At 51.9% G+C, this 24,337-nt stretch overlaps 12 protein-coding genes across 16 annotated transcripts; 7 read left to right on the forward strand and 5 right to left on the reverse strand.

The window, feature by feature from the left end:
• The first annotated feature begins 179 nt into the window (after positions 1-179).
• On the forward strand, positions 180-3,891 carry PV06_09105. 5 transcript variants are annotated; one of them, XM_016410518.1, is made up of 5 exons: positions 180-660; positions 739-855; positions 906-932; positions 992-1,619; positions 1,715-3,891. In XM_016410518.1, exons 1-5 carry the CDS (start codon positions 576-578, stop codon positions 3,669-3,671), a joined length of 2,814 nt encoding a protein of 937 aa, XP_016259540.1. In that variant the 5' UTR covers positions 180-575; the 3' UTR covers positions 3,672-3,891. The 5 variants fall into 5 exon arrangements, with proteins under 5 accessions (XP_016259540.1, XP_016259539.1, XP_016259543.1 ...); XM_016410517.1 differs by having other exon boundaries at positions 180-855; XM_016410521.1 differs by having other exon boundaries at positions 906-1,619.
• Positions 3,892-5,119: 1,228 nt separating this feature from the next.
• On the reverse strand, positions 5,120-7,881 carry PV06_09106 (uncharacterized protein). Its single transcript, XM_016410522.1, has 2 exons — positions 6,864-7,881; positions 5,120-6,810 (listed from the first exon to the last, which is right to left on the reverse strand). The coding sequence occupies exons 1-2, from the start codon at positions 7,796-7,798 to the stop codon at positions 5,169-5,171; spliced, it is 2,577 nt and encodes an 858-aa protein (XP_016259544.1). The 5' UTR covers positions 7,799-7,881; the 3' UTR covers positions 5,120-5,168.
• Positions 7,882-8,029: 148 nt separating this feature from the next.
• PV06_09107 (uncharacterized protein) lies at positions 8,030-9,147 on the forward strand. The gene is made up of 4 exons (XM_016410523.1): positions 8,030-8,270; positions 8,324-8,409; positions 8,458-8,548; positions 8,597-9,147. The coding sequence occupies exons 1-4, from the start codon at positions 8,207-8,209 to the stop codon at positions 8,920-8,922; spliced, it is 567 nt and encodes a 188-aa protein (XP_016259545.1). The 5' UTR covers positions 8,030-8,206; the 3' UTR covers positions 8,923-9,147.
• A 291-nt stretch (positions 9,148-9,438) lies between these two features.
• Positions 9,439-10,670, forward strand: PV06_09108 (ubiquinol-cytochrome c reductase, iron-sulfur subunit). The gene is made up of 3 exons (XM_016410524.1): positions 9,439-9,833; positions 9,917-10,085; positions 10,154-10,670. The coding sequence occupies exons 1-3, from the start codon at positions 9,497-9,499 to the stop codon at positions 10,404-10,406; spliced, it is 759 nt and encodes a 252-aa protein (XP_016259546.1). The 5' UTR covers positions 9,439-9,496; the 3' UTR covers positions 10,407-10,670.
• Positions 10,671-10,845: 175 nt separating this feature from the next.
• PV06_09109 (uncharacterized protein) lies at positions 10,846-12,566 on the reverse strand. Its single transcript, XM_016410525.1, has one exon. It carries the CDS (start codon positions 12,488-12,490, stop codon positions 10,967-10,969), a length of 1,524 nt encoding a protein of 507 aa, XP_016259547.1. The 5' UTR covers positions 12,491-12,566; the 3' UTR covers positions 10,846-10,966.
• Positions 12,567-12,781: 215 nt separating this feature from the next.
• PV06_09110 (uncharacterized protein) lies at positions 12,782-14,281 on the forward strand. The gene has a single exon (XM_016410526.1). The coding sequence runs from the start codon at positions 13,064-13,066 to the stop codon at positions 13,895-13,897; it is 834 nt and encodes a 277-aa protein (XP_016259548.1). The 5' UTR covers positions 12,782-13,063; the 3' UTR covers positions 13,898-14,281.
• On the reverse strand, positions 14,206-16,158 carry PV06_09111 (uncharacterized protein). Its single transcript, XM_016410527.1, has one exon. The coding sequence runs from the start codon at positions 16,067-16,069 to the stop codon at positions 14,480-14,482; it is 1,590 nt and encodes a 529-aa protein (XP_016259549.1). The 5' UTR covers positions 16,070-16,158; the 3' UTR covers positions 14,206-14,479.
• On the reverse strand, positions 16,145-18,045 carry PV06_09112 (uncharacterized protein). Its single transcript, XM_016410528.1, has 2 exons — positions 17,834-18,045; positions 16,145-17,780 (listed from the first exon to the last, which is right to left on the reverse strand). The coding sequence occupies exons 1-2, from the start codon at positions 18,008-18,010 to the stop codon at positions 16,728-16,730; spliced, it is 1,230 nt and encodes a 409-aa protein (XP_016259550.1). The 5' UTR covers positions 18,011-18,045; the 3' UTR covers positions 16,145-16,727.
• Positions 18,046-18,270: 225 nt separating this feature from the next.
• Positions 18,271-20,060, forward strand: PV06_09113 (uncharacterized protein). Its single transcript, XM_016410529.1, has one exon. It carries the CDS (start codon positions 18,293-18,295, stop codon positions 18,971-18,973), a length of 681 nt encoding a protein of 226 aa, XP_016259551.1. The 5' UTR covers positions 18,271-18,292; the 3' UTR covers positions 18,974-20,060.
• Positions 18,925-21,561, reverse strand: PV06_09114 (uncharacterized protein). The gene has a single exon (XM_016410530.1). The coding sequence runs from the start codon at positions 21,378-21,380 to the stop codon at positions 19,197-19,199; it is 2,184 nt and encodes a 727-aa protein (XP_016259552.1). The 5' UTR covers positions 21,381-21,561; the 3' UTR covers positions 18,925-19,196.
• Positions 21,562-22,257: 696 nt separating this feature from the next.
• On the forward strand, positions 22,258-22,653 carry PV06_09115 (uncharacterized protein; the record flags this gene model as incomplete). Its single annotated transcript, XM_016410531.1, has 1 exon — positions 22,258-22,653. One exon carries the CDS (start codon positions 22,258-22,260, stop codon positions 22,651-22,653), a length of 396 nt encoding a protein of 131 aa, XP_016259553.1.
• On the forward strand, positions 22,577-23,563 carry PV06_09116 (uncharacterized protein; the record flags this gene model as incomplete). The annotated part of the gene is made up of 1 exon (XM_016410532.1): positions 22,577-23,563. One exon carries the CDS (start codon positions 22,577-22,579, stop codon positions 23,561-23,563), a length of 987 nt encoding a protein of 328 aa, XP_016259554.1.
• Positions 23,564-24,337: the final 774 nt, after the last annotated feature.

A 24,337-nucleotide genomic window follows, 5' to 3' on the forward strand; every position in this document is an offset into this window, starting at 1 on the left:
TCTCAGAATAGCTGTTGCGGCGTTTTTCGTTTGATACAGTTAGATCAATTAGATCAATCGATAGCTTTGCTTTCAGGTCTGCAAGGGCCTGTACTGCACACCGCAAAGCCTCATCATCATAGCAAACAGGCTGCTACGTGGCAGTGCTGAAGTGTTCAACCCCACCAGTACTGGTAACAATACTTTCACCTTCCGGAGGCTGAGTTAAAGGGCGTTTCCCGTTCGGGACAAACCGCAACAACGTCTCGTATTCCAGCCGCGCTGTCTGTTGAAGTTCATGGCATCGAAACCTTTTGCAGACTTAGCAATAAAGCATGGCTTGGGTAGTGACTTCTTAAATTGTGAGCAGTGACCAGTTTCATCAGGCCAGGTGTAGTGCATTCGTTAATTCCTGATTTAAACGAAGTTCACAACCTCTGAGGTCACTCGATCTACAGCTTTATATTCTTGGCTCCGGTCAGGCAGATGACATTCGGCCGTCCACCATTTCTTTCGCTTCCTTTTCGTTCTGCCATTGCTTCCACGCTGTTAACAATTGAGGTCGAACGCGGAATAGAGACCAACAAGACTTAGCCATGGCGTTCAGCAGGAGTCTTCTTTTGATTCTTCTCCTCGGCCTTGTGCTTTTTACGTGTCGTGCGCATGCCTTTGGTGCTGGAAGTACGTTTTGCCACGACATCTCGCTTTCCAGAACATATCCAAAGAAAGGAAGAAGTTTAAAGCTGATATCGGAAACAGACATTGCTTCAATCTCTGCCGTGGAAGGCAAAAACTGGCGTCATGGAGATATTGAAGATGTGCTCAAAACGGTGGCATGCATCAAACATCACAAGTGGAACTCGATGATGATCAAACGTGAGTCTTGTACAGATACTGGCTGTCCAAATGTCCTGATAAACCCGCAGGTGTATACTTTGGAAACTGGCTGAGAGGTAGGGAACCATCCCTCCCTGACTTGTGCCGTGCTGGCAGCGCTTCTCACATTCTGCAGATTATAGTCAAGCCATGGACACTGGCGCTCTCAAAAAGGCACAACCAGAGACCATTCGTATTCTAGTTTGGCTATTGTCCTTTCTTGGTTTCGGTTATGCCACGGCCGAATTCGAGGTTACCTCCGAGAGACTTGGTGTTTATCGTCCCGAAGAGCATATCGATAATCCCAAGGACTACAATGATAACGAGGATGCTCGCCAATATGACAAACGCCTTCGAGGTCCCGTCCGTGATATTGAGCTACAGATTGACATGGAGACTGGGATGAAGAACTACATTGCCAATGGCAAAGGAGACTGGGCAACCAGCGCGGCATACGTCAAGTACAGTTTCGAGCAAAGTATTCACCATGGGCGACTCTATACGAATGGTCGAGGCATATTCAAAGGCAAGGACGAAGAGCTTGCCGAAGCATTGAGATGTCTTGGACAAGGTCTGCATACATTGGAGGATTTCGGCGCCCATACAAACTATGTCGAGCTGGCGTTGAGAGAGCTCGGCTTCCACAACGTCTTCCCTCATGTTGGTACCTCCACTGGAATAAACCTCCATGGCAAGCACGTCTTCCCTCTTGTCACAGGCACATTTGGCATGGTTGACTTTTATCATTCTGTTCTGGGTGAGGCGTATGTGCTCCCTGGTCCATGGTGACCGCTCCGATGCCGAGCGAGCTCACTGGACTCGTTAAATCGAATGACTCCAGTTTGCTGACCGTATCTAGGACTGACCACTTTACCCAGAGCGAGGTCAATGAGATGGACAATGCTCTCGGAACTGCGCAGCAGGCTGCAAAATCATCGAACCCTCTTTTTACCCTAGTAAAACTCTTGTCAAAGGTCCCGGGGACCAAAGAGCTATGTGATGAAGCCGAACAACTCCAAGCAAGCTCGCAAGCCCAAGCTCGTGCAAACGAACAAGCCTTTGGTGAAGGACAGCCTGGCTACAGAGGTGTCAACGACTTTGGGAATTCAACTCGTGGACTTGACGATTGGGGAACGAGCCGCGCTTCTCACGCAGGATTCCCTGGTCAACAAGGGTATGATAACAATTGGAATGCATCGCAGCAGGGTTATCAGCAGCCTCAGCAGAATTGGGGTCAGAGTCAGCATCAGCAGTGGACAGATCCATCACAACAGAACTTCAACGCACACGATCAGTACCCAGGTGGACAACACAACTGGCAACAACCTCAGCAAGCTCCGCAACAATCATGGGGTCAGCATCAGCAGCCTCAACAGTGGGATCAACCTGCACAAGGTCAACAAGGTCAACAAGGTCAACAATGGAATCAACCACAAGAACAGCATACCCAGCAGGCAACTCCTGCTCAAGCTTCCCAGCAACAGCCGTCCGCCCAAGGAGGTCTTCCCGGAATGCCCAACTTTGATCCAGCCAAGACGATTGCTCAGATTTATCCTATCCTGGCATTCCGTGACAAGGTCGTCCGCGCTATTAGTGCCATCATTGAAAAGATTCCTGGTCTCGAGGCTCTTGTGGAGCGAATCACCGAAACTCTAACCGTCTTCATTCTTTCACTTCTTGCTCCATTTGTTCGACCAGTCATTAACGCCATCTCAAAGTCTCTCCAGACTGGCAGTGAAGGAGTGATCAATTCTTCTGGCAAACACCAATACGAAGTCTGGACCAACCCTCACTCCTCCGATCCGACCCACAGTATGTTGTCGAAAGATCACTTCAGTAACCTCCTCAACGAGCCTGCCGGCAATGTGGCTGCTGAGATTGTCAAGTTCATCGCCCCCAGAGTCTTATATGCCTGGGAAAATCCCAATGTTCCTATTGAGCAGGTCATGCGGGACGTAGAGACCGTCTTCCACCATCCAGCAATCCGCAATGAGCGCAACGAAGTCCACCGGAACATGTTTGCCGCAGTCAAAAATTGGGTCGATGGAATGCCTGATAGAGGAAGGAGCCTGGAAGGTGTTTTGAACTCGGAGGCGGTTCGGGCGGGCAAAAACCACAAGGCTGGCGTGAATCCACATTTGCAAAGTTCCCACACACCCCAACATCAACAGCAGCAGCAACATAGTCATGGAGGCGGATTGGGCGGCCTCGCCAGTAGTTTCTTGCCGGGCCACAATCAGCAACACGGTGGTGGCGGCGGCGGCGGTGGTAGCAGCAATCCTCTGGGGATGGTGGGAAATGTTCTCGGCAGTTTCAGTGGACAAGGAGGACATCAACAACAACAAGGAGGTCACAGTGGATCCGGCGGAGGAGGATTAGGTGGAGTTCTGTCTCTGGCTTCCAAGATGAATGTCCCTGGAGCTTCCAATGTTCAGAAATATGGCAAACTCTTTGGTTCATTTGGCGGAGGTGGTGGTAAGAGAGAGATCGGTCCCGACGGTGGTGGCGCTGATGACGATGACACCGGTGCCGACCAATACCGAGCATTTAGGAGCGAGGCCGGCGGTGCCTCGGATCTGTACGAAGCAGCTGCCAACGCCACACATTATGGAGGAGGCAACGTGCGTACTCCTAGTCCCATGCCTCAAGTTCCTGCTGGTTACGAGCAATACAGTGGTCAAGGACAAGGAGAAGGAGCTGGATTTGGTTATGGTCAAGAGCAGCAGCAAGGTTATCAACAATATCAGACCAATTATCAACAACCACATGAGTACGGTGGTGGTGGTGAGAGTCAAGGATATTATTATGGCCGTTGAGTGGGAGGGATGGGAGAAATGGGAAGGGTGCTTGAAATACACCTACCCGGCAAAGAGACAACCAAAGATGATGATGAGGTGGTTAGATCAGATTGATGATGAATGTTACAGAATATGCAATGATGAGAGGTAGAAGATTGTTTCTTTTTGATACCTAGGTGGGTTTCGTACTTGTCCGGTCCAACCCCTAGGGAAGTTTTACTTGTCGAGACAACCGTTTCACCAATCAATTGCCTTTTTCCCTCTCTTGACTACAGTCGACTTTCCGTCCGACCTCACTCGGTAGGTCGTTGTAGTAACTCATGTGCTCTTGTTCAGACTTCAGAGGAGCACTCGTCGTCGGTCTGTATCATCTCATGACGCGCGTACCGTTCAAGAGCGTCAATGTAAGGGAGCACCGAGATGTCGAGCCATGTGAATAGAAACTCGGCGTGACGTGAGATGGCCGTGTGGGTGTCTGGGGTAGGTGGGAGGCCAGTGAGGTGTCGGTGCGTGGCTTTCCATGAAGAAAGATCCGTAATATTGAGGGAGAGAAAGGTTGGCGGTGGTATTGTTGTGGTTTCGTCTTCGTCACTACCATTTTGGTTGTGGTGGTGATCGCCGCCGTGGTCGTAGTGGTGGTGATGCTGACGAGGGAGAAGATGATTGATTTCATGGATCCCACCCTCACTCTCACTTTCCATCTTCCCTCCAATCTCATCCTCACTTTCCATCTTCCTTTCAATTTCGGCATCCTCTTCAGTTTCCTCGGTCCTCGCAAATGTCAAGACCGAATCTAGATTCGTGTCTAGATCGACCTCCGTCCTTTCCACGTCGTATTCCCAAATGATCCGGTCGTCGTCGTCGATCATCGTGGATCCATCTGGTTCGAAACCGTCGTTGACGGCTGCGAGTTCATCTTCTAGGGTTTGACGACGTCGTAGAGAAGGAGGTGGTGAAGGAGCAGGTAATAAAGTGGTGGTTTTCGATTGTCGTTGATCAATTTCATCATCGACCTCGGTCGTGATCACTTCATCGCCCACCCCGACTTTGGTGTCAACCTCATCAAAGAGACATGTCGTGATGGACATTGATTTGTTGTTGTAGTGGAGATGACATGCTCTCTTCTGCTCGCGTATGGCTGGGGACAAGAAGGGGAATAGGAGCGAAAAAAATAAAGGGAAAGTGAGAGATGGACGGAGGAGGAGGAGGAGGAGGAGGAGGAGGAGGATGATGATGATGATGATTGGAAACTGAAAATGGAAACGAGAGACATAAAAAGTGGTCGACGACACAACTCGCATCTCATCTGAAAAACACAGACCGCTAAGGGCTTGGTGAAGGTGGTGAAGACGGAGCTTCCAGCAGATAGATTGTACAAGACCACCGATCTGATCAGAGAATCCACAGCTCGGAAAGGTAAGAATGCAAGGCGTACTCTAAATAGAAAACAGCTCGAAGATGATCATCAGCATCAAAAATCCATGATTATACATATGACAAAGTCAATACTTGGCCTCATCTAGAATACATCTCAACACCATCCCTGTCGTGATCGACAATATCTAAATCGTTATCTTCTGTCCCATCCAAAATGGCCTGTTCATTACGATAGTCATTCACAAAGTCATGCCGCCTGTCGTCATCGCGTCCGGAGACTCTGGTCCACCCAGTTGCGGTCCGAGGACCCAGTCTCAACTTGCCCCGGGACAGGTTATTGATCGTGTCAGCCACGTAGTCACGAACCGTCGCCAGTACATCGGCGAAACGTTCATTGTGTCCGTTTTGTTGCTGGTCGTCTCTCATGGCAGATGCGTGTTCCTGCGCTTCGACCTTGAACTGGTACTTCAAGCAGTCTTTAATTGTGACAAGGCCTTCGAGCCGGCCGTGGTGATCGACGAGAATGACACGCGGTCCCATCTTCTTGAACAGCTCCATGACCGTCTCGAGGGGAAGGCGGGGATGGACCGTGATGGGCGTGTGGTCGACGAACGCGCTAAAGTCGGCGGTGTGTAGTGACATGGAATCGAAGGTGATGGATGGACTGAGAGGTGCTGGAGTTTCCGCAGTATCTTCTCGGTCCACGGCGAATGTACACTTGGCGTCTGGCGCGAGCATGCCTTGTTTTCTGGCCCGGTCAATGGCGAATTGAAGTTCAGTCCTGCCGATGTAGCCGATCAGGATCCTCGCATCCTCGTCCTCCACGATCGGAAACCCAGAGTATGTCGTGTCATTCAGTAGTTTCTGCACGGCTTTCACTTCCATGCCTGTGGTGTACAGCACGCTCATGGTTCCGGTCATGACCTGTGATACAGGCACGCCAAAGGTATGTTCTTCTTTGTTGTCGAGGAAGGGAAAACCGTTGAACCAGATCATCTGATCAGCTATACCGGCCTTGCTGAAGCGATCCCCGACGGCTTTGGTGACTCCCACCACAATCATCGTGGGAAGAATGTAGGTCAATGCACCAGTGAGCTCAAACATGATGACGGTGACTGAGATTGTCAGGTGCATAATACCACTGAGAGCCGCTCCGGCGCCCAGGAAAGCATATGTACCAGGCGTGATGCACGGTACATCTGGCTGACACGCAGAGAAAAATTGCGAATCTGGGAAGGACTCGTACAGCCACTGGACGATGATTCCTAGCATTCTCCCAAAAGAAGCTCCAATTGCCATCGACGGTACGAATGCGCCCGCGGGAACTTTGCAGCCATATGAGATGACGAACAGAAGGGTTCTCATAATCGTTGCGACTGCCAGTGACGCGACAAGCGACCATCTGTTTTTCTTTTCGCAAAGGCCATGATAGTCATAGTCTCCTTCGCATTCTCGGAACAACATCTCCATCATTTCCGTCATTTCAATCCGTAGAAACATGTTCGGGTAGCAGAGGAGAGCAGTCGCTCCAGCAAGTATGACGGCTTCAGGGATACCGTGTTTCACTAGGTATTTCTTTCGGAATGCCTGAACTTTGAGGTTGAATTTGATCGCAAAAGCACCGTATAGTCCGCCAAATATTCCGAGAATGATATAAAAAATGATTTCGAAAAAATGCCAATCTCTATCGTATTTGACTGAAAACATGACAAGCTGGCCAGTTCTGAAGGGGTTCATGGCGCTCAACACCGCCGTTGCAACAAGTGCACAGAAGTAACTCCTACAGAAAGATTAGAGCCAGTGCTTGCCGGAGGAAACAACAGACAAACTTACCTCCAGAGTGTCTTGAGCGGAAAATGTGATGCCATTTCCTCTAAAGAGAACAGGACTCCTCCAATGGGACTTCCAAAGGCGACCGCCACTCCCGCTCCCGCTGTTGCGGTAAGAATTTCTCTGGTCTTGGATGCGCTTCGTCTGTATTTGTCGAAGAATCTTGATATCACATTGCCAACGCAAACAGCGTAGTGAACACTTGGCCCTTCTTTGCCGACTGATAAACCAGATGCGATGGCAAGTGGTAAGCATATCGACTTGATTAAAAACGTCCAGAAACCCAAAAATCCCTTCATGATGAATCCAGCGATAATGCATTTGATTTCTGAAATTCCCGAGCCGGCTGCATATGGGGCATAGTTCTTGACCAGATAGGCCGACACAAAGCAGAGTAGAACGGCGAAGATGGCGTATATAAAGTAGTTGGCGATACCGAATGAGCTCCATCGCTTCCACTCATCGCAGCCTTCTTCAGAGCCAAAACAACAGAAGCCTTCATTGAGGTACCAGGCAGTTGTACAGTAACCCATCTTGATGTCCGAGAGCCACTCCGTCACAATGCTCAGAGCGGCAGCATTGAAGCCGATAATGATGCCAACGAGTGTTATGACAATCCATGATTGCGCCGCATCGTACGAATCCCATACTCTTCGACGCCAGCCCAATACTCCGTCTCTTTCGAAGAACTTGGATTCTTTCCGTCTGGCCCTTCTCCGCAGTTGTTCTTGGGCCGCATCTTGAACCCAATCTATCGTAGTGAAGTCTTCATATCTTTTAATCTCTGCGATCTCTTCCGTGATAGCCTGGTCCGCGGGCGTGATCTGGGGAATAGGCACTCCATGTTCGAGGCTCGAAGCCGTGGATCGGCGCCTGGAGAGACGACGCGCTGAATAGGACGGCCGCGCTGTGGTGGCGTGTGCAGCGGAGGTGGTCATAACATTGGATCATCTATCATGACTGTCATAGAAGATATACAGTATGTGATACTCCTTGAGAAGGTCGTCAAGGAGGATTGTACTCCGTAGGCTGCGCAGCTTCGAACTGGCCTCCCAACGATCGCTTTTTCCATTTTGGGACTAAATACTCCGTCCGCCGAGAACATTGACATATGTACGAGTGTCTCAACGCGACCATCTTCCCGCGTATTTGTTCTTGTTCAACCTCACGTTTGAATTGAAACAGCAGTTGAAAACATCCGAGGATCATAATTGACGCGTCAAGATCTCTTTCACCTGTGCACTAGACCTGAGAGACTTCTTACGTGCGTGGCTGCCCTTGAAGAATTTGGTCTGCAAAGAATACGCCCTATCCGATCGAGACCCCGACGGTCCTCTTGTTAAACTATGCCTTATAACAATGCGCCCATCGATCCTCCAGAAGAGATCACAGGCACATCTGTGCTGCCTCGTTAGTTCCTCTCTGATATGCGGTTTTCTTCTTAGTAACTGACACCGATCTAGTTGCGAGAGTGAAGAAGATTATTGCAATGGACGATGATATCGCTCAATGCTCGACTACGGCAGCCTTTGCGATCTCAGTTGCGACGGTCTGTCCATTAACTAAGATTCATCTAACAGTATTGACAATTCTGTAGGAGAATTTTATACGATATCTCGCAGAGCAGTCACACACCGTGGTCAAATCAGAACGAAAACCGCGGAAAAATTTAGCATACAAAGATATTGGTAGGTTGTTGTCCAGACCGATTGCTGTCAGTTCTGACAATCTCCAAGCGACCGCAATATCGAGAATCGACAATCTTGAGTTTTTATCAGACACAGTGCCAAAGACCAAAACGTATCGCCAATTTCGAGAAGAAAAGGCACAAGAGGCGGCAGCAAAAGCCGCTTCTGCTGCAGGAGCTACGGCGAATACCGCGAACGGAGACAGTAGTACACTGTCCATAGATACCATGATGAAGAATCAAAATTTAAATGGCACGAACGGTGTCAACGGTTCTTCAAATGATATTACGGGCAGTCCAATTGCTCACAGATCAGCACATTCGAGAAATCACAGTCACCACGATCCAATTCGAGACATTGAGATGACTGAATGAAAGGTATTTGGCTGGATACGAGTTCTTTTCCGGGTTGGTCTACAGGAACTGGTGTTGCGCTGTGGACGAGCATGAAGTATGACTACATTGTACAATCACGATAAAATCAGAGGCAGCATGAATACGGAGTCTTATTGGGGCCATAGTGTCTCCTGAAATAGGTAGTTCACTGGGTGTCGATGCTCTGGCCAGACTATGTGAATGAAAAAAACTATGCCGATAGATTGGGATTTGCTGTTATTATTGGCAAGTTGACGCCTTACGCAGCTGTGCCATCACCACGACTGTCTGTCTGATCAAGTTCTGGAAATACCGTAGCGCCTCTGATTTGCTGAATAGAAGTTGTAAGTGAAGACAGCAGATTCTCTGAACTGCTGAGTCAGCCACGAAGGGAACAGGTGCTTCGATGGCTCTCGACCAATCACAACTGACGGATAAAATCATTCGACGCTAAGCCCAATGTGGAGGTGCTTCTTCTGCGACTTCGATCACAGCATTAATTGAACAAACCCGTTCACAATCTCGAGCTTCGACCTCGTCAACCACAACCACTCTCTACTCACCATCCACCATAATGCGTCCAGTCCCAGCTTCTGCAGGCCCTGCCTTGCGCAGCTGGACCCGACACTCCCTCCCGACCTCGACATCCTCATCCTCCCGTCTGGCCGCAGCCTCCGCCACCACAATAGCTTCCTCCCCGAGTTCCCAGCGACGGAGCGAATCCAATGCCACTGCTTCCTCGAGCTTCCAGAGTCCCTTCAGAGCGGCCGAGAAGAAGGACACCACCAAGATCCCAAGCTTCGGGGCCTACAAGTCCGGAAAATCCGAGGTCACCAACCGAGTCTTTGGCTACTTCATGGCCGGATCAATGGGAATGCTCGCCGCAGCTGGCGCGAAGAACACCGTGCAGGGTACGTACGCATGGGCGCCGGAAAGGGTGGTTTAGAAAACGAACAACAAGCTAACGAAGTCTCTGTTTTTGGGGGTTGAACAGATTTCCTAGTCAACATGTCTGCGTCCGCTGATGTCCTGGCCATGGCCAAGGTCGAAGTTGACCTCGCCGCCATCCCAGAGGGCAAGAACGTGATTATCAAATGGCGAGGCAAGCCAGTCTTTATCCGTCATCGAACGGAAAGCGAAATCAAGGAGGCCGAATCCGTCAAGTACGCTCTTTTACACCTTTGGGTCAAACTTGCGCCATGAATTGTGTGCTAATTTCTGCTCGTTGTAGCATCTCCATCCTCCGTGATCCTCAGAAAGACGAAGACCGTGTCAAGAAGCCCGAATGGTTGGTCATGTTGGGTGTCTGCACTCACTTGGGTTGTGTGCCCATTGGTGAAGCCGGTGATTTTGGTGGTTGGTTCTGCCCGTGCCACGGTTCGCACTACGACATCTCTGGACGTGTGAGAAAAGGACCGGCACCTCTGAACTTGGAAATCCCGGCGTACGATTTCCCAGAGGAAGACAAACTTGTCATTGGTTAAACTCGAAAAACATTGGAAGCAATTGAACATCTTTTTGCGTTGGCTCTGGTGAGAGATTTGCTTTCTTTTTTCCCCCGAGGGTCGATGCGTTGTCCGTCTAAGTACAGACGCTCCGCAGGATCACGGAAAAATGAAAGCTAGCTTCTGTACATATTAGAGAAAGGAGGAGTATACTGGCGAGCCGACACTTGTGGTAGGTGGTGATAAGTCGTGTTTAGAGAGACCAGAAAAGAGAACCCAATCAAAATATCAATTGAAAACAAGTCGACATTACACGTGTAACGAGTGTGACATAAGCCATTGATTTGCAAATGAACGCCTCAGTCTTCGAGTGAGTTACTGGTGAGCATGAGCAGTTTTGGCTTGGTTCTTCTACTCATCTAGTCGTAGTCTTTTATACGGAGTACTACAGCACCATCACGCAAAACATGGCAGACTGCAACAATTCTTTCTGTACCATCTTTATTCTACAAGTATATACAGTGAAGAAAAGGGAGAGGCATGGTAGGAGACTGTCCCCCCTTCTCTCCGTGGAAAGATTTTTTCTGCTTTTCCACTTCTTATCTCGGTCTCAAAAGCACAAACAACAGGCCCATGAGAGCCATACCACCCGCCACGCCCTCCATGGCGACAGTTGTCAACTCGCGCTGGCTGAGCGTGACTTTCTGCTCGTCGTTCCACCGCGTGCGCACGGCGTCTTCGTACCAGGCCAGCGGCGACTCGGGAGAAACCCAGCGCGATCCCGCCGGGATTTCCTGTGCGCGGGACGGTTCGAGGACCGGCTCTGCGGGGATGATCGTCTCCGGTGTTCCCTGGGCGACTTCCTCTTCCGCCAGTTCTTGAGCAGCTACCTGTTCGGCGGCTTCCTCTATCACGGCTTGTGAGGCGACAGCAGGCTCAGGTTGCTCTGCGGTAGTGCCAGACACTGCATCGACAATCTGCTCGGCAATATTGTCGGCGACAGCTTCGACTTTGTCCTCCGTCGACATTGCTGCGACCGCGCCAACACCATTCGGTTCCACGGCGGGGGTTGTGGCTGTGGTGGCCTGGAGAGTAGGCTTGTCTCCATCTCTCTCTTTCAGCGCGAGCTCGACCTTCTCCTCAAACCCTTTGACCAGCCTTTTCCGTCTCCAGGGCTCAACAGCTATCTGGAACACGACGAACAGCAGCACGTTCAGACCCATCAGACCCCACGTCCCCCACGTGGACATCTGCCTGATCTTGTCGCTCCATATCTGCTCCTCATGGTACCGTGCCAGGATGGCCCTGGCAAGTTTCGTCGAAGCTTCTTCGTACCGTGCCTCGGCCTCGTGGACCTCATTCTGCGCCGCGGCTTCAGTCTGCTCGTTGGCATGGTCGGACCTGTAGAGGCTCGTAAATCGTTCAAGATCCGCGGCTGACCACGTGTGTTTTCGATGCAGTAGGTCATTGACTTCTCGTTGTGTCTGGCTTCGAGTGGCTATTGCTTCACTGTACTTGCCACGAGCTTCTTTCACTGCCCGACGGGACTCTTGTACCACCAACTCTTGGTGTTCGATCTCGTGCTTCAATTCTTCTATACCTGAATATCCCGTCAGATCGTTCAGCCTTCTGGAGGCGACGAACACGTGTGTTTGGAAATTGTCCATAAAATCGGTAAATCGTCTCCTGATGTGGGAGTAGCGGGAGGAAAAGTCAGAGGGTAGGCTCTTGTCTGTCGAGGGTGGTGGATCCGTGGGTTTTTTGGTTGTCTGCTCCTCTGATGTCTTGGTGTAGACAATCGAGGACGACTCGGGTATCGTATGGACGATGGTCTCATCTTGAAAGTCCTTGAGCTTCTTTTCACCCTCGGCGACATGATCAGCCCGGGCATCGAGACTGTCCTCGATACGTGACTTTGCGTCTTCCACTTTCCGGTCGATTTCTGGTTTCGTGTCGCTATAAAATCGAGCTTGAACAGCTATACCCGACCTTCGACAGTTCCATCGTTGCGGGGAGTGTCGAACAACTGAGGAAAACCGCCGCGGGAGTGGTCTGTGAGCGGGCTTCGCAGCTCGAAAGGCGGACCATAGAGTCTGTGACAACCGCAGGGGAGCTTGCTGCATCTCGAGCAGCACAGTGGAATTGAGCCCTTCACCGAGCCCCAATCCACAGAACTATTTGCTGCTCCTCCTCTGTGACTCGCCGAAAACCGCAGCTATCACTTTTGGTATTGCAAGCAGCAGCGTAAAGCCGCATTGGGGCCGAAAGGGGCAAGTCGGGCGAACGAAAGGAATACGGGAGGGAAGCCGAAGGGCCGGTCGACGTCATGTCCGGATTCCCCAATCACAGGGCCGGAAGTTTCTCCAGATACGGAGTCCCAGTGCTTGTAACGGAGTCCAACACAAGTCCCTCGTATCTGACTTGCCCGCTCAGCAGAAAAATATCTGAAAAAGAACTGGGTCTCCCCAAGAATTGTTGGTTTGTTGTCGGTCTGTATTCGAACCTATCTGTCCTCTCTCTCACTTTTGTTTGTTCCTCTCTAGTTCTCTCTAGCTATAGATTTGGGACCCTTGACACACCACACTCGGTCAATCTTTTTCGCCTTCCATAGTCGCAGGAGTTGTCGGTTACAACGCCATTTTTGACAAAATATAAAATATACATACCTGACATATACCCACCTTGAATCAGTAGCAATGCCTTTCCCGGAGACACTCAACGCGAAGCCTCGGGTCATCTTCTTCACCGACTTTGACGGCACCATCACTCTCCAAGACACCAACGACTACATCACCGACAATTATGGCATGGGTAAGGCGGAGCGCCGCCAGCTCTTCCACGCCGTCATCGACAACACCGACACGTTCCGCAACACGTTCCAAAAGATGCTCGACTCGTGGAAGATGCCGTTCCCGGAGATTTTGAAGATCCTGACGGACAACATCACCCTCGACCCTCACTTCAAGGACTTTATGGTGTGGGCGCGCTCCCACGACGTGCCCGTCATCGTGCTCAGCTCCGGCATGATCCCCATCATCGAGACCCTCCTGCGGCACCTGCTCGGCGAGGAGCTGATGAGGGACATCGAGGTCGTCGCCAACGAGACCCAACTCCGCGCCCCGGGGAACTCCCTCGACAGGGGCGACGGCTGGACCATCAAGTTCCACGACGACTCGGGCTTCGGCCACGACAAGTCTCTGACCATCAGGCCCTACGCCGACGCCATCGCCAAGATGCCGCGCCACGAGGACCGCCCGACGCTCCTCTACGCCGGCGACGGCGTCAGCGACCTCAGCGCCGCCCGCGAGACCGACCTGCTCTTCGCCCGGGCCGGCCAGGACCTCATCACCTACTGCGAGCGCGAGGGCATCCCCTTCACCGAGTTCGAGAGCTGGAAGAGCATCCTCGAGGAGACCAAGGACATCTACGACGGCAAGAAGACCGTCAAGAGGATCGCCGAGGAAGGGCTCAAGAAACACCGCACCTACTCGATCGAGCACGGCGAGCAAATGAGACCGACGACTCACTAGACCACCACACAGCCTAGTCGTGCAGGTGCAGCTTTGACGACATTTTTCCCTTTTCATCTCTCTTGGGGATAGACTAGAGTGGGTAGAAAGGGACGTGGGGATGGCCAATAGATAGTGCATCGTGGCCGCTATAGAGATTTTGATGACTCGATAGACAGAAATCTCCTTGGATATAGATAAATAGATACTGGGGGATTCTTCTTTTTAACTTTATGAATGCCCATATAGACGGGCAACCGTTATCCCTGTCCTTGCGATGGATGGACGAGTTCATAAATCATATGACGCTCTCCAGAACAAACGATGAGAGATGATCATGTGAGAGACAAAGTACATGCATTGTGTTGGTATTGATATGTACGTTGTGAATAGGTATGTATACACAATTGTTTGTCAAAAGGAGGGCATCGTAACTCCTTTTCAAGAGACCCGCACCATTCTGAGACTGAAACCGTTTCTCTCCTCGAAAGTGCGAAGAGAATTCACCACCACACCGGACTGCAGAATGAAAAAGAAAACCGTAAACGTCGACTCATTTTCCACAGCCCGCCACTCGATCCGAGAGCGCTGACTGATCGCAAATCAATGCTGGTGGTCCTCGTACTCGCTCAAGGCCTTTTTCAATCCCGCCTCGTCCCTCGGCACCACCCTGACCGTGTAGCGTTTCGGCACGCTGACCAGCTGGGTGGGGTCGATGACGCCGTCGACCGGGTGGGTGTTCATCTCGCCGCCGTCGACGGCCTTGAGGTCGGTGATTTCGAACGCGCTCAGCAACCTCAGGTAGATGGTGTACATTTCGCGGTTGGCCAGCAGGCTGCCGGCGCACATGCGGTACCCCAGGCCGTAGGTGAACATGGGGGCGTCGGGCTGTTCGAGCCAGCGTTCGGGACGGAACACCTCCGGGTCCGACCAGACGTCGGCGTCCATGTTGCAGGCCCAGGCGTTGAGGAACACGACGCTGCCGCTCGGGATGGTGTGGCCGTTGTACACGATGTCCTTGACCGTGGCGCGAGGCAGAGCCAGCCGCAGTACGGTGTAGTACCGCAGCAGCTCGCGCACGAGCGCCACGATGTAAGGGATGCCCTGGTCGTCGTTGGCGTCGCACAGGATCTGGTCGTCTCCGGGGTACACGGCGCGGATCTCTTCGAGGGCCTTCCGTTGGATCTCGGGCCGCTCGGCCAGCAGCGCCATGCTCCACGCCACCAGCGTCGTGAGAGTGTCCAGGCCGCCTGACAGCATGGTCAAGCTGATCGACACCAGCTCCTCGTGGTTGAGCTTGGTCTCCTTGTCCTGGATCACGTTGGCCTGGATGCACGGCTGGTGCGTGCCTTTCGCCATGCGGTCGTCGAGGTCGTCGTTGAGTTTCTTGAGGTAGACGTCGCGCCGGTGGCGCATCTCGCGGGCTTTGGCGCTGCCAAAGTTGAACGGGTTCAGGCGCAGCAGGGGGATGTAGTCTTGCAGGTTGCCCGTCGTCGACCGGAACTTGGACACTTCCTCCTCGACGTGCGTGATCTCGCCGAACAGCTCGTCGTTCTGGCTCGCCATGCGCGTGCCCCAGTTTAGGGTCAGAGCGAGCGACAGCGACAGCCGCTGGATCATGGGCATGGGGTCGACCGGCTTGCGGCCACCGTCGCCATAGGTCAAGAACTCGTTGAGAAAGTCTCGCGTCTCGACGTCGATGTGGGGTATGTACGTCGCCACGCTGGGTTTGTTGAGGGCACTCGCGGCACCCTTTCGGCGCCGTTTCAGACTCTCAGTGAACGGGCTCGTGCCGATGGTCGTGCCGGACGTGGAGCTGACCACCTTGTGGAACGTGTAGAATTCGGGCCTCGACGCGAGGGCCTGCGAGTTTGCGCCAAAGATCTCGCGTGCCGACTTTGCTGAGTTGACCACGATCACAGGCACGTTGCCCAGCATGATCTGGTAGACGGGACCGAACTTCTTGGCCCATTGTCGGTACTGTTCTGCTGCGTTCACGCGGATTTGATGGATGTTCCCTATCATCGGCAAGCCCGAGGGTCCTTTGAAGCCGGGGATTCGCACTTGAGCCCTTTGGATCTCGGTGAGGAGAAGATATACCAGCGCGGAAGCAGCCGCGAAGTATGCGACGAATGTCACGGGCGCATCCTGGGCTTTGCCCAGTATCAACGAGAGGGTTTTGTCGATGATCATGTTGGCGTGCCGCGAGTCGAAACGAGAGGATTGAAGAACAGCAGAGGAAAGAATTTATGATCTAGGCACCCTTACTGTAGATATATGGGACATGTCCGGCGTATACCTGACCATTGTAGGATGTATGGTGCGTGTGTCTCCGGAATTGCATGCGTCGGGCGGGGGAAATATGGAGAGAAGCCAAACATTCCGCCTTGAGAATTCAGAGGGGCGCGGAATCAGCACCGCGACCGTCATGTTCTTTGTCCCCCATTCATCGGGAAATGGTTGAATTGCCATCGCCATGATTGGGCTTTGCGGTAAGTCTGTGGAGTGACAAGACTTGAGAGACTGAGAATCAACACTGCCGAAAAATGCTTCTATACACTAGAAGGCACGTCGTATTCCGCCAATGATTGGAGCCATGTCACCACAGAAATATTTTCCTATACAGCATTTCGAGGTATTGAAGATATGGACGGATGTTACCCCGGTACTCTAGGAGTCAGATTTGCAGGTATCATCTATTCGTTCTCGAGTTGATATGATACGAGGGGTGTATCCTTGCATCATAACAATCATGCGTACCATGTGCCGAGTCGAAGTCTCAAGCAAGTTCTGCAATCCATTGCCCCAGGATATCAATGTTCCACCAGAATCTTTCAGCATTGATTTGCCTTTATTTCGCCTTGCGGCTCCTTCTCGATCCAGGGGTGGCCTCCTTTTTAGCAGCTGAAGCAGGAGTCGTGGCGCCAGGGTTGTCAGAAGCTTCGGCCTCCTTTTTTTTCTGCTCCGCTTCCTTCTTTGCCAGAGCTCTCTGAACAGCGCCTTCTTTCTCCAGCTGCTCAACTTGTTTCTCGCTGAACTCCCACAACTTCTTGGCCACATCTTCCTTTTTCACATCTGGCCTGAAGGGTTCGAGTTCGCGGCACTCTTTGATCATCTTGCCACCAGGTCCTCGTCCGTATTCGGCTTCCATCGCAGCCAGGAGATAACTCTGAGCACCTTGAACTGGCGACTTGAGAATCAACCACCACAATGGCCAAGTGACGAGGTACAGCAAGAGACCCCATATCAGACCTCCAGAAAGCCATCTTCTCGTACCTGGGGTGCGGCAGAAACCAGGATCAATGATGAAGGCTCTGGCGTTGTTATTCGCGTTGTCGGGCCTCTTGTAAGCGTCGAGATGTTTCTGAAATGCATAGGCAAACGTCATGGTCGCAAGTTTGCTCCTTGCGTAAGAAGTGGCTCCTGACTTTGTCACGTTTTCCGTTCCCTTCAAGTTCAACTTCCCCCCAATGTAGCTACTACACGTGCTGAAGAGTATCCTGACATCTCGGTCTGGAGGTTGTGCCCGTATGGCTGGCGAGAGAATACTCAACAGGTGGAAAGTGCTGAGATAGTTGATCATCCACTCGGCCTCAAGCCCGTCCATCGTCTTCTGCCCCGTCCCGAAGTATGGTGTTTCCACATTCGCACAGAGAATGATCATGTCCAGGCGTCTCGGCGGTGCATTGTCTACCCACTTCGTCGCAAAGACTCGTATTGAGTGTAGAGAGGAGAGATCCACCTGTTCGGCGTATATCAACTCATTGTTCGTCACAGTCCGCAGATCTTCAATGTAGTCAACCAGGAACGGGTCAGAGGGAGCGTGGTGTGTGAGGAGGATGATCTGGGCGCCTCGAGTGGCCAGTTCTTGCACGACTGCAGCACCGACACCTGCTGTACCGCCCTGATATTTTGGTCAATGAGAAGTTGCAGCGGCAAGTAGAAGCATAAACCGACAGTGACCATTACAACTTTGCCATGCATTACTCTTTCCGCACGACATTTCGCTCCTCCAAAGTACAACTTCAGCAGCGTGACAACCCCGATGATTGCTGCTGCTTGTAAAGCCGTACCAAGATACGGGATGCTGGACCATCCTCGCCCGACGCCCTCCGCCAGCAGAGGGATGGGCATGGTGACTTGTTTCTTTCTTCAAGAAATGGTTGATATACTGTGGCTTTTTTTGTTTCAAAAAGTCTCGGAGACTGCGGCCGACGACGGTATGGAGCACTTCGGCCAGAATAAGCTTGGTTGTGGCTGTTCGGGGCGCCTATAGCGGCGCCGTGGTGCCTGGAATCGATCTTCCGCTTGGGTACGGGAGTATCTGCCTAAAGAGCAATGACGCCACATGCCGCATTTTATTTATTCTTCTCTTGTGATATTATTCCAGAGACCAACATCATACCACAACACACAATGTCCGATGAGGACGAAGACTACCACATCCCACTCCAAGACCAACGAGTCTTTGGAGCTGGCATTAAACGCAAAAGGATAGCCTTCGTACCAGCATCGTCGACGTCCGAGTCCATTCTGCCCAATTCCTCTTCAAACCAGCAACCCCAGCCAGTCGACATTGCCTCACGTTACCTCTCCATCGTCCTACCAAAGGACTCCCAACCACTGCCAGATCGCTCCTCGTCCGCCCCTCCTGGGCCTGTTGTTGTTCGGTGTAAAGTCTGCAACAATCCGATAATGTCGACCGACCAGCACGAATCCACGCTGGCCCACCAACTCTGCTTGACTCACATCAACCCTCCGTCACACCTTGACCGTTCACGCGTGGGCGTCAAGTACCTCGAGTCCTACGGTTGGGACCCGGACTCCCGCCTTGGAATTGGCGCACGCAACGAGGGCATCCGCGTCCCCATCAAGGCCAAGGAAAAGCACGATACAGAAGGCTTGCGCGAACAACGGCACGAAGACGACGGAGCAACCTCCCAGAAACGGCCCACGGCCAGAAAAGAGAACAAGGTCGTCAGACTCGACGCCAAAAAGGTCCGTCTACAGGCCGAAGAAGCCAAAAAAAGAGCCGAGAGGTTGAGAAAGTCCTTCTACGGTCCTGACCTCGAGAACTATCTCGGGCCGAATAGTTGAATTGACTATCCAAGTCCGCCTCAGTAGTCATACTACGCCCAAAACATGCCTGCTATTCACACGCTACGAATATGGACATTGCCAAATGCACATAAGACTGCGACTTCAACGCCGACGCCACGCTAAACTCAGGTCATGTCATTTCAGTCAGCAAAAGGCAAGGCGCAAAGGCAAAGAAGTGCCCCGAAACCCCAACAGAGCTTTATTGTCCCTGAAGCAGGCGCTAATGCTTCTTGAATAATCCCAGATGGTGTTTCTTCTCCTTCTTCAACTTACCATGACTTGCACTATCGCTGCTTGGTGCCAAAGGATTCTGGTAGGGGGCGGGCGCGGGACCAGGCTGCTGTGGTCTCGATGGACTTGTCCCGACGCCGGGCCTGATGCCAATGTCCGGCCTGGGCCCACCGCTAACATTCATTCTGGCCATTGCGTCCGTGGTCGATCTCATGCTGCTACCATTCGCACTGGCGCCGGGAGGCCTTGACTGCTGAGCCTGTGGGGGAGGCTCTGACATCCATGCCGGTAACTTCGGCTGGGCACGATCAACTGGTAGGTCAAGCTGTTTCCGACCAGAGCTAAGCAGACTCAATTGTCTCAGAAAGTTCTTGGGCGTGATCATGTGCGTCGTCGCCAGGAAGACTTCTTTGCCGGCCATACGCGAGACCTCATAGCAGGCACGCGCTTCCGCGTATGTAGCTCCACCTGCAACGAAGACAATGATGCGTTGACGAGGTTTGTTCGATTGAGAGCGTGTCTGTGCCCAGGTAGGTTTGCCCGCATTACGGAGTGACGTTTGAGCTCCCATGCCGTGACTATTTGGGTCATTGAGGTGTGGTTTGACGGGTGGGAAAATGGTTTGGTCAAGTGTACCCTGACATTGATCTTCTAGCATATAGCGCAACGCAGGCTCGAATCGCGATAGGCTGATCTCTTCAGGGTTGGTGCTGGCTTCTTTCATTCGAGGTGGGAACAATGCTGTTGGAGGCACTGTCGTGTCTTTGAGCTGCTTCTCGATCCTCGCGCCCAGAGTGATGAGGTTGTAGATTATTTCGCCGTCCATAGGTGACAATTGACCATGACAGCGGAGTTTCTCAATGTCTCCTCGTAGTATGCCGTGCCTGTACAGTATATACAATATTAAGAGGCGTACCCGGTCTTCGTGAATAATGCTGTCATCATCCAAGAGCCTCACAAGTTGGTCGGCCAGATTCTTGGGCTTCTTTTGATCTTCATCCACGCCGGTAGAGAGAGATTGCTCGACCGAGACCACGTCCAACAGCTTGTGGTCTGCAAAAATCTTTGCACATTTCTCTGCCATGTCAATGTGTAGTGAGAAGGCCTCTTTGCCTTCTTGAAATTCGGGGAGACCAGCCAACATGTCTTTGATGGTGTTGATGCTCGCGGGCTGCCCGTCGTTGTCTGCAAATTGGGGATTGTTCGCTTGGAACTTTCGAAAGGCATCGCTGAGTTCGACCAGGAGATCCTTCATGTGCATGTGACGATGCGCCACCCAGAGATTATCCTTGTCTGTAATCTCCACGTCCTTTTCTTCCTGATCAGGCTGGCCGCGCCTGATGATGTTTCTATACGTGATCTTGTCCTCGTCGTCTCTGATCGGCAGCAGGTCCATAGCCATTGCCTGGTATGTGAGCTCGTGCACGAATGGTGACATCAGATCCATAGATCTGGCCGTGATCAAGAGGACCGCCCGAGGACGAGTAGACTGCATCTGAGGGGGGAAGTCGTTCCGTTCGTCGCGGGCATAGTTGTCGAGCGCAGCCTGCACGAAACTTGCAAGATGATAGCATAGCACATCAGCAGGGTGTCGCTCGCTGTCCCTCGGCTTGTAGAACCTGATCAACGGGTATTCGCCTAGAGAGACGCATATCGACACGAGCTTTTGCGTCAATGTGTCTAGGTGGTTCTTAACCAGCGCGTCGCAGGCCGGGTGGTAGAGAACGTGGAAACTCCATGGTTCTCGGAATGTGATGAGGTTCGCTTCTCGCGGGAAGTAGTCGATGTTGAGAGTGCGGTTCTCGATGATCGACCGAGCCCTCGTCTCAGAGCGGAAGATCTCTTCTCCAAGATGCCGCGGGAGTTGCGATGTCCAGATCAGATGTGCCCGGCGGTATCTCTTTCGACTTAGGTCTGCCTTCAGACATTCCACGATGTGTGGGAGAGGGGAGAGGAGGTATATGGCGTCAGTGTCTGAGAGTGTCTGCCTGCGGTCTTCGATCCGCTCGATGTTCGTGATGTTGGCGTTGAGGATATCATCTTCTTTGGTAACATTGTAGACCAGTCGACTGCTCTGGTCGTCCAGAATGAGCACCTTCCATTCCCGGCCGCTCGTGGCACGAATGGTGTCTAGTATAACGTTTCGTTGAATATCGATGATGGAGGTTGCCATGGCGGCCGAAGCGGTTTCGGTGGGAATGGGCCTCACATGCTACAAAGAGCAGAGCACGAAGCGAGAGCGTGGATCGCAGTCGAAAGGCTCTGGTCTAGGAGTGCATGAGGAGTGAAACGCGAGAGCAAAGTGCTTCTTCCGTACAAAGACTTTGCAGCAGATGTAACTGCGACGATACATGAGGCGATGCACTTTGAGTGGATTCGAGGGGCAACAAACGGCCAATGATGTATTCCTGACACACTTCGGACTATGGAATATGGAATTTCTATTTTTCCGCACAGGAGTACCTCGTATTCCATGGCAGAGAAAGCCACTCATCCGAAGGGCTTCACTCAATCGCTATCCATTGATGCTACACACCTCTGTCATCATGTAGCCTTGGCTCCCAGCTCCCGGAGATGGTCACAGGCTGATGATTCGATGTACCACATTTCAAACTTGCCGCGGTCTTACACCACGGCCAGGCTCCCAACCCCCCTGAAGGCAACGAGGTGCTTTGGATACCCCTTTTAGTTTTGCAAGTCAATGTCCCGTCTAGTCTTTTGCGTTGCTTTCTCTCTCTTTGTGGGAGACACTGGACATGAACCGCCATTGCCAGCTCCTCGACAAATTTACAAGCGAAAACTTGCAACTGTCCCAGGATATCAAAAACTTTGCTGAGACCTCCTAGTCTTCAGGAACTATCGTGGTTACTTCTGACGCACAAATCAAAAGTTTCCTGGAAAGCATCTACTCGTCAATATGTTCCATCAAGCTGCATCGTGGACATGTTAGAACGTCAAACAAACACGTTCTTGTAGCCTGGCAAAGCTTCCTCACCCCTATCCTGTCGCTTTCATCGCTTTCGCCTTACGGAGACTTCCTAGCTGCCCGAATGCTTCTCTACCTCGCAGAGGCATTCTCGCAGGAATCGGCTCTCCACCGCAAATTCGTCAAAACCCAGAGTGGCGTTGCCTTGGTCTCTGAACTCTTCCTTTTCATAACGGACCTTGACGATGCTCTTCTGGCCTGTCTCACCCGCATCTGGAAACGTCGCAAGCCCCACGAGTCCTTTAACTGGGCCTCTTCGGAGTATTTGGTAGACAATGGAAGCTTATCCGAGTCATTGAGATGCGCGTTGGCAACGTCGCCAGTCGAGCTCGCCTCTCTTGGCGACATAAAGGGTCGCGAGATCTGGACAAGAAGACCTGGTGATGAACCGCTCACTAAGCCACATCCTGCCGCAAAGTCTTGGGCTGGCGCTCCCAAGGGCGATGGAGGAATACTTTAGCAGATCTTTGGTACCGACGGGCCGATTCGCGGAAATTTCAATTATGGTCTGTCTGAGACGTTTGCGCCTGGCGACAGCAAGTCTCCGGCTCGTCCCTTGCTTCGACGGTCAAGACAAATTCATCTTGGACACCCGCAAACAGAGGGAAGCCTGGATGCTCGAGCAACGGGAAAAGCTTGCTCGTCTCGTGCTTGATGCCAGCCCACTTCCACTTGAGACAAAGCGGCAGATTTTGAGATATCTGGAGCCTCTTAACCCGAGGACCGGGTATGGTCACTATCTCCAGCTAGATGAGGTATATCTTCCGTTCCCTATGGTCGACAAACAGCCCGCCGGCCCAAGTGCTCACGGTACGAAAGCCGAGAAACGTTCAACGCATGACTTCGTAGTATGGAATCTTGCCCTGCGCTGTTTTCCCACCTTTGAACAAACCTCGGGTCGGAAATTGGCACGCTGCTATCCACTCCGCTCTATTAACGCCGAGCGCACGCCGGTACCGGTGTCATGGCGGTATAACCTTGAGCACATTTTAAAGATCCGTTGTGGCGAAGGCAACAGGCTCGACGAGGTGGGGCTGGGTTCAGCGATACCTATGATTCTGACCAGTTGCGAAGCAGAGGAAGAACGCAAAAAGCACTTGTTTTATGATGACCCAAACGACGAAGATGAGAGTAAAGAGCGGCTGACGAGCGGTGGTATTGGGGGGTTGTTTCATGCCATGATCTGCGGCAAGAGTTTACTTGGTCACTGGCGGAGCTCGAATATGGAGGGCATGACGACGTGTGAAGCTTCGTGGATGCTTGGACGGACTACAAGTGAAGAGAATTCCGCAAAGGCCTCTTTTGCTTCTTTGAGTCTTTCGGGACGTTTATGCTCTGTTTGCGGTAGCTTTACTATCCCCTTTTTTTGAAATGGTCAAAGGGAACGCTAGTGAGTGGCCGGGCTGCGCCAGCCTTACCGTCCCTCAACATTCAAGTACACAAGTTATGAGACACTACGGAGTTGAACTTTCGTGTAAAGAGGAGAGAGAGTATTACAATGGCTTCGTTATTAATAACACGAATAAAGTCGTCCCCATGTCTCGAGAATAACATTCGCTAACATCAAATTCTTCTAGTGTTCTGGTAAGGCAAATTCATACTCCGTAAAAGTTGCGAATATGCCCCATACTCTCACACTCGTAAGAGTGCCTATCTACTAGTCCCTACCTTAGGTATAGGTATCTATAGGTACCGTATGGATATGCTAGAGTCACGATGTAGGATCCGCTTACTTAAGCGGCTCGGGTCGGTCCCAACTCGGCGCTGCCGTGAATCGCGTCTTGGCACTTGAACGGAACTCTCAACAGCCGAATTTCCCTTTTCACTCGTATGTGCCATATTAGGACATGTTAGCCACTGCGGCAGAAGCGAGGCTGGCTGCAAACCTGATCCGTGTTAGTTTCTGCAACTTCATATTACTCAGGAGGCATCGCGCAGCGAATGCCGTGTCCTTAAAGCCCACCAACTCCCAAGTCTTGCAGTATCATACTCCGTACCAGCATGGTGAAACTAAGAGGAGCCAGTCATGTCGCGTCGATGATCTGAAACACGCTTCACCAGCCTCATCAGATATTCCCCTTGCGGCTCTTGGAGCTATCATACCACCTACAGCCTTGGCACGTATCATCCTGTCGATTCATCTC

This window comes from Exophiala oligosperma, assembly GCF_000835515.1.
Source record: "Exophiala oligosperma strain CBS 72588 unplaced genomic scaffold supercont1.9, whole genome shotgun sequence".
Classification (NCBI taxonomy): Eukaryota; Fungi; Ascomycota; class Eurotiomycetes; order Chaetothyriales; family Herpotrichiellaceae; genus Exophiala; species Exophiala oligosperma.

Coding starts and splice junctions, on each gene's coding strand:
- PV06_09105 (XM_016410517.1), top strand. CDS start 576: ATGGCGTTCAGCAGGAGTCTTCTTTTGATTCTTCTCCTCGGCCTTGTG. Junction 933..991: donor CTTTGGAAACTGGCTGAGAG/GTAGGGAACCAT, acceptor CACATTCTGCAG/ATTATAGTCAAGCCATGGAC. Junction 1,620..1,714: donor CATTCTGTTCTGGGTGAGGC/GTATGTGCTCCC, acceptor GACCGTATCTAG/GACTGACCACTTTACCCAGA.
- PV06_09106 (XM_016410522.1), bottom strand. CDS start 7,798: ATGACCACCTCCGCTGCACACGCCACCACAGCGCGGCCGTCCTATTCA. Junction 6,811..6,863: donor CCGCTCAAGACACTCTGGAG/GTAAGTTTGTCT, acceptor ATCTTTCTGTAG/GAGTTACTTCTGTGCACTTG.
- PV06_09107 (XM_016410523.1), top strand. CDS start 8,207: ATGCCTTATAACAATGCGCCCATCGATCCTCCAGAAGAGATCACAGGC. Junction 8,271..8,323: donor AGGCACATCTGTGCTGCCTC/GTTAGTTCCTCT, acceptor ACACCGATCTAG/TTGCGAGAGTGAAGAAGATT. Junction 8,410..8,457: donor TTGCGATCTCAGTTGCGACG/GTCTGTCCATTA, acceptor ACAATTCTGTAG/GAGAATTTTATACGATATCT.
- PV06_09108 (XM_016410524.1), top strand. CDS start 9,497: ATGCGTCCAGTCCCAGCTTCTGCAGGCCCTGCCTTGCGCAGCTGGACC. Junction 9,834..9,916: donor CGCGAAGAACACCGTGCAGG/GTACGTACGCAT, acceptor GGGGTTGAACAG/ATTTCCTAGTCAACATGTCT. Junction 10,086..10,153: donor AAGGAGGCCGAATCCGTCAA/GTACGCTCTTTT, acceptor TGCTCGTTGTAG/CATCTCCATCCTCCGTGATC.
- PV06_09109 (XM_016410525.1), bottom strand. CDS start 12,490: ATGCAGCAAGCTCCCCTGCGGTTGTCACAGACTCTATGGTCCGCCTTT.
- PV06_09110 (XM_016410526.1), top strand. CDS start 13,064: ATGCCTTTCCCGGAGACACTCAACGCGAAGCCTCGGGTCATCTTCTTC.
- PV06_09111 (XM_016410527.1), bottom strand. CDS start 16,069: ATGATCATCGACAAAACCCTCTCGTTGATACTGGGCAAAGCCCAGGAT.
- PV06_09112 (XM_016410528.1), bottom strand. CDS start 18,010: ATGCCCATCCCTCTGCTGGCGGAGGGCGTCGGGCGAGGATGGTCCAGC. Junction 17,781..17,833: donor GCAAAGTTGTAATGGTCACT/GTCGGTTTATGC, acceptor CCAAAATATCAG/GGCGGTACAGCAGGTGTCGG.
- PV06_09113 (XM_016410529.1), top strand. CDS start 18,293: ATGTCCGATGAGGACGAAGACTACCACATCCCACTCCAAGACCAACGA.
- PV06_09114 (XM_016410530.1), bottom strand. CDS start 21,380: ATGGCAACCTCCATCATCGATATTCAACGAAACGTTATACTAGACACC.